We start from the raw sequence: 6,340 nt of genomic DNA on the forward strand, positions 1-6,340 counted from the left end.
CTTCCCTGTCACACGGCACCCACCTCCCCTCCCCTTCCCCGTCGCCCGGCAGCCACTCCCTTGCCATTTGTGATGATAGAAAACCTCAGTGGCTCACCTGGAAGATTGTAGTTCATATAACGTTTAGCTTTTAACATCATTCAAGGGGGGGAGCCAGCCCCCGTGCCCATCCCTCCCTCCCCAGGGCAGAGCTCTAAGGGCTCATGGGGCAGGCAGCTCCGAGTGAAATCCCCACTCTGCTCACTTCCCCCCTCCCTGGAATACCGGGGCATTGCTCTGCCCCCCCCCTCCCCGGCGTTCGCTACACAGAGTTCCTTCCGCAATCCGCAGCCGGATCCAGACCCATCCTGGGTCCCGGCTGCCGTGTGGCGCTGTGGTCAGGAGCCATCGTCAGCCAAGCTCTTCGGGCCAGGCGGGATCGGCTGCGCCTGCCCTGTTCACAGTCTGTATTGGCTTAATATTGCAGCCAGGAATCTCACAGCGCTTTACAACGGTCAGTATCGTTATCCCCCATTTTACAGATGGGGAAACTGAGGCACAGAGTGGTGAAGTGACTAAGCTGAGGTCACCTAGTGGAACAGCCAGGCACAGAACCCCAAAGTCCTGATTCCTAGTCCCTGCCCTGCTCTAACCGTGAGACAGCACCCCGCTTCCTAGACCTGGGGAGAGAAGCTGGGAGTCCTGGCTCCTTGCCCCTCCAGCTCTAACCACTAGATCTCCACTGCTTTCCCACAGCCAGAACTAGCCGCCAGGATTCCTGGCTCCCAACAGAATCCAGATCCCCTTCCTGTCACCACTCGACCCCTCCCCCACTCCCAAAGCCTCCTAAAGAACCCAGGGGTCCTGCCTCCCAGCCCTGTGCCCTAACCACTAAACCACGCTGCTTCTGTATGGCCCATTGTCATGACGACCTAGAGCGGTGCCCTGGCTCCACCCAACCGGTGCCCGTTCCGAGGGCGGCCGGGTTCCCTCGCCATGAGCCCTGGGGCACCTGCCCCCCGCCTCTCTCCGCCCTGCCCCTCCTCCCCTGGCTCCCCCCTGGGCCCATGTGGCAGCTCTAGCTTCACTCCAGCACGAGGAACTCCGGGAGTTTAACTGTACAGGGCTTTACAGAACAAAGCAAACAGGATCGGCCACACAATGGCCAGACATAAACGGGCCCGCGCGCCGGGCCCGCCCCCCTGGTGTCACCCGCTCTCCGACGAGGTGTGGGGAGCGGTGGAAGGAGACTTCCGCCGGCGCGTGGGCGTCCACGAGGATCTCTCGGAGCTGTTGGAGATGGGGCAGAACCTGGGGGCGCAGCGCTTGGCCAGCTCTCGCTGCTGCTGGCTGATGGCTTGGCTGATGAGTCCGGGCAGGGCGTGCAGGCTGAGGCCCAGCGAGTCGATCTTGCTCTCCAGGGTGTTGATGCGTTTCTCCAGGTCCTCGTTGCGCTCTTGGAGCTCGGAGATCATGTCGTACATGACGTTCTGGGTCTGCCGGAGAGAAGGGGCGAGGCCAAGCGCTCAGACCCGACGCCATCTCAGCAGGCAGCCGCAGGGCTCCTGGCCTCGCAGCTCCCAAGGCGCTAGCCATTAAGGGCTCCTGATACCCATCCCCAAGGGCTAGGACTCAGAGCCAGGGGACAGTGACGTACCAAAGTGATTATTCCGCCAAGGCTACACAGCGAGAGCCAGTGGAGAACTGGGAATAGCACCCAGGAGCCCTGACTCCCAGTCCCCTGCTCTAACCACTAGACTCCACTTCCCTCCCATAGCCAGGGATAGAACCCAGGAGCCCTGACTCCCAGCCCACCGCCATCCACTATAATACAGCAGAGCCCACTTCCCTCTCATAGCTGGGATAGAACCCAGCAATCCTGATTCCCAGTCCCCTGCTCTAACCACTAGACCCTTTCCCCCTCCCATAACCCAGACCTCACTCCCCTCCCGGAGCTGGGAATAGAACCCAGGATTCCTGCCTACCAGCCCCCGGCTTGAACCACTAGCTCCTGCTCCCCTCCCAGAGCCAGGAACGGAACCCAAGAGTCCTGGCTCCCAGCCCCCTGCTCTAATCACTAGAGCAGGAGTGGGCAAACTACGACCCGGGGGCCGCATCCGGCCCTTCATACATTTTAATCCAGCCCTTGAGCTCCTGCCGGGGAACGGGGTCGGGGGCTTGCCCTGCTCCACACGTGCTGTGGCTCTGTGTGGCTCCCGGAAGCTGTGGCATGTCCCCCCTCTGGCTCCTATGCGCAGGGGCAGCCAAGGGGCTCCGCACGCTGCCCCGCCCCAAGTGCCACCCTGGCAGCTCCTATCGGCCAGGAACCACGGCCAACGGGAGCTGCAGGGGCAGCGCCTGCAGACGGGACAAGGTGCAGAGCCGCCTGGCCACGCCTCCGTGTAGGAGCCGGAGGGGGGACATGCCGCTGCTTCCGGGAGCTGCTTGAGGTAAGCGCCACCCGGAGCCTGCATCGCGACCCACTTCTGTGCCCCAATCCCCTGCCCCAGCCCTCATCCCCCTCCTGCCCTCCAAACCCCTCATTTGCAGCCTGGAGCACCCTCCTGCACCTCCAACCCCCATCCCCAGCCCCACCCCAGAGCCCGCACCCCCAGCCGCACCTCCCCCAACCCCCAATTTCGTGAGCATTCATGTCCCGCCATGAATTTCCATACTCAGATGTGGCCCTTGGGCCAAAATGTTTGCCCAGCCCTGCACTAGAGCCCAGCCCAGGTGCAGCACCCTGTGCTGAGGCCGGCCGTCTCCCGGTAGCTCACCTTTGCCAAATCCACCAGGGTGTTTGCCTGGTCATTCAGTTTCCGTTGCTCCATTTTCACACTCCTCAATCTAGAGCGAAAAAAGGGACACTGGGTCAGTGGCCCCTGTCCGGCAGCCGGAGACCGGGGCCTGGGGCGGCCCTTCCCGAGGACATGCACAGCGTTCCAGAGCCCGGCTGGCTGGCTCCAACGCACAGACATGCAGCTGTCGAATGAGGCGGCCCCTGTGGAATCGCAGGGCAGGGGGCCGATCCCCTTGCTCCTGGCGCGCTTTTCGAGCCCTGAGCCGCCACGCCCTGCCGGAGAACAAATCTCTCCCTGAGACGGCAACGCCCCAGCTCCCTCCAGGAGCTGGTGCCAGGTCGGCAATCAGCCTTTGCGGGCACTTGGGAGCAAGGAGGCACCTTGGTGTCTGAGGCCCCGTGGGGCTCGGGGGAGTAAAGGGGGCTCCGGCCTCACTGGAGAGCACCCACACAACAACCAGACGGTGGCGCTATAGAGAACCACTACCATGCAGAGAGGCCTGGAAATGAGACTGAGATGCCCTGCGGACAGTGAATTTGGATGCAGAGGAGATGGGGCCGACTGGGGGATGCAACAAACGTCCCTTCGGGGCGGGGGCTGGGCTGGGCGGTTGAAAAGTGACCTCGGGGTGGCGCTGGGCTGATGCGGAGTGGGGAAGCCTTCGTATGAATGAGAGTCACTGGAGATGTCACAGCTTAGAAGGGCTTTCTCCACAGGCACTGCCCCCCCCCCCCCCCGCTGCAGTCACTCCTGGCCTGGCTGCTGCCCAGACCCCCCCCACACACCCTGTTCTGCAATTAACTCCCACGGCAGCCCTCCCTCCCCTGCTCCTGGGCTGGGAAGCCTTGCATTCAACCCCTTGGGAAGGCACAGACGCAAAAGGATGGAGGCATCACTGCCCCACTCTCTCTGCTGCCCCCATCAGCAGCTCCCTCCCTGTGCCCTAAATTGGCCTCCGCTCAGCCGCCCTGGGCAGTTCCCATCTCACTGCCTCAATCCCTCCTCTGCCGTGCCCTGAAATGCCATCCAAGGCTACGAGGGGGGAATTCGGGAGCCCTGGGAGTTCTAAGAGGTTCTAGATCATGTGTTCCAAGCCTGCCCCTAGATCCAGCTGCCCCGGGCTATAGGATCCAGCCCTGCCTTTTCTAGCGTCAGGGTGCGATGGGGACGCACGGAGCTCCGTTCACAACGAGCCCCTTGCTGGGATGCTGAGGCTAACGTGGGTGTCACTCCCCTGCCAGCTTGCCCGAGAGCAGGATCTGGCCCGCGCTCGCTCTGGGGACGTCTCCGCTGCCATCAGAGGGGTGATTGCAGCTCGGCCGAGCAGCCCCGCGCTAGTTTTAATGTGGCTAAAAATAGCCGTGAAGATGAGGCCACGCAGCCCCTGTGACAGGCTGGCTCTGTGAGGACAGACCCGGAGTCCCAGGCAGGCTGCCCGGCACATGCTGCTGTGGCTTCATTGCTATTTTTCGCCGTGCGTAGATTGAAGCTAGTGCAGGTCTCCCTACCTGAGCGGCGGTCAGCCTCTGGCTGCAGCGGAGACACACCAAGTGACTCAAGCCCCTGGCAGGGAGAGAAGCCCTGGTAAGCTGCTACATGGCTGCTAGCCATGGTGTTCAGGCTGCTGAATGGATCAATGAGGGGGAGTCAGTTCGGCAGATGCCCCCCACCCCTGGGCAATGGACAGAACGTGGGTTCACAGGGTAGATTTGGGGGCGTTTGAATGGCCAAAATGTTCCATTTCAACAAAACCATGCACAACACAAGGCCACATTCGAGAGACTGGCAGCTCCACGGAGGCGACTTACTTCTGAGCTCTGGAGGGATCGGGCAAAACAAAGACAAAACACAGCACGTTTTAATAACCCGACAGACAACACGCACTGTCACGCCAGCCGGTGCCCTCCCCTGCCCCGCCCTGCTCCCCCCCAGAGCCCCGCACCCCTTCACACACAAAGGCCCAGCCCGCTTGCACAGATCTGGAAACTGACAAAGCCAATTGCATTTAGCGCCTTGTCCCACTGGGGGGGAAAGTCTCCCCAGGTTCCTCCGCCCGTTTCCCCAGGGCTTCGATCCCGGACTGTGGTGACGGCCCTTTAAAATTCCTCCTGTGCTGCGGGCTGAGGTCAGGGCTCCACCGCTGAGGTCACGGTGCTAGAGATTTCGAGAGGACAGAGCTGTATTTCTGGGGGGCGGGTGGAGAGTGAAAACCAGAACGTGTTGGTGAAATGAACCCGGGGGCAGGGAAGGGAACTTAGGAAAAGAACGGACGCTGATCAGCCGGGGGACTGGCGAGGAAGGACCCAGGCACCGGGAGTGGAAATGCTGCAACCCTCACAAAATTTCCAGCTTCGCTCTTTCCCAGCCGTAGAGGCTTAGCAGGGGGCCAGGCGACTCCAGGCCTCCTGGGGTTCGTCCAGCCACATGGTTGCTTTGGGGTGACCCTCTGGAAAGGCAATCGGGTCACCCCCACTTTCCAGTGCTCTGGGGCCTTGTGGGAATAGCTCGCCAGGCCAGGGGTCTCAGGATTTCTGATGCCAAAGGGTGAGTCACTGGAACAGGATGGGGAGCGCTTGGAGCTCAAACCAGCCTGCCTGCCATGGCTATCTGTGGGAAAGACCATCTGCCAGCTGCCTTTGTGCCGGGACATCTGGTGCCAGTATCCAGCGTTATAGGGTGGAGACAGGGCACCCACCGCTGCCGTCTCTAAGGGACAGTTACTATAAGGGGCTCTCTAGGTGCTTTATGCACAGTAACTGTTTAAACATGAGGCTTAGACAAGACTCACCCCTGTGTACAGCTAGGGAAAGAGAAGCACAGAGGGGGAAGGGACATGCCCAAGGCCACCCAGAGAATCTTTGGCAGAGCTGGGAAGAGAACCCAGGAGTCCTGCCACGTGGGGGGTGCCCCCAGCAATGTTTGAAGTGGTACGCACCATCAGTCCCCGTGGCTCCCTCCCCGGGGCAGGCCCCTGTGCCTCGCCCACGCCGACGGGCAGGGTCACTCCCAAGCCCTGAGAAGGGGGACAGGCTGCTGGTAGCAGGGTGGCCCAGGCAGGCCCCCAGCGGGGAGCCCTGGTGCATTCGGGTTTGGCCCCACTGCCCCACGACAGAGGGCTGGCGGGGCCAAACCTAAGTGGGCAGCGTGGCCGTCAGCGCTGCTGCTCCTCCCCCTGCCAAGGGAACGCCCCGGGCACAGCAGCCTAAACGCTCGGCTTGGCCAGAGACACCGTGAGCACAGCTGGGCTGGCGGGGGGGTGGGGGGCGGGGGTGGGGGGGGGTTAGGAGGGCCGTGCAGATACCAGCGATGGGTGGGGAGGGGAAAACTTCCTGGAGCAAAGACTGCGGGCCAGACCCACAGCTACTGGGGACTGCTGATTGCAGTCGATTTATACCAGCTGAGTCTCCAGCGTTGGGGTCGCGCCTCGGGTGAAGGGGCGGGGGGGGGGTTTGCTCCATCCACCCAAGTGCAGAGTGGCTGGGAAGTGCCGAAGAGTCTGCCAATCTCTCTCTTACACACACACACACACACACACACACACACACACACACACACACACA

The 6,340-nt window shown here is 62.0% G+C and overlaps 1 protein-coding gene across 1 annotated transcript in view; it reads right to left on the minus strand.

Annotated features, from left to right (window-relative positions):
* Positions 1-1,056: 1,056 nt before the first annotated feature.
* LOC112120139 (small conductance calcium-activated potassium channel protein 2-like) overlaps positions 1,057-6,340 on the minus strand; it is a 50,242-nt gene continuing 44,958 nt past the window's right edge. The window contains exons 8-9 of the mRNA XM_026654960.1: positions 2,757-2,826; positions 1,057-1,475 (exon numbers count right to left, since the gene is read on the minus strand). Of these exons, the coding sequence (XP_026510745.1) occupies positions 1,188-1,475; positions 2,757-2,826 (358 nt within the window). The 3' untranslated portion in view covers positions 1,057-1,187. The remainder of the gene's footprint in view (positions 1,476-2,756; positions 2,827-6,340) is intronic.

Source organism: Terrapene carolina, unplaced genomic scaffold (assembly GCF_002925995.2).
Source record: "Terrapene carolina triunguis isolate 2854851 unplaced genomic scaffold, T_m_triunguis-2.0 Scaffold194, whole genome shotgun sequence".
NCBI classification, from domain to species: domain Eukaryota; kingdom Metazoa; phylum Chordata; order Testudines; family Emydidae; genus Terrapene; species Terrapene triunguis.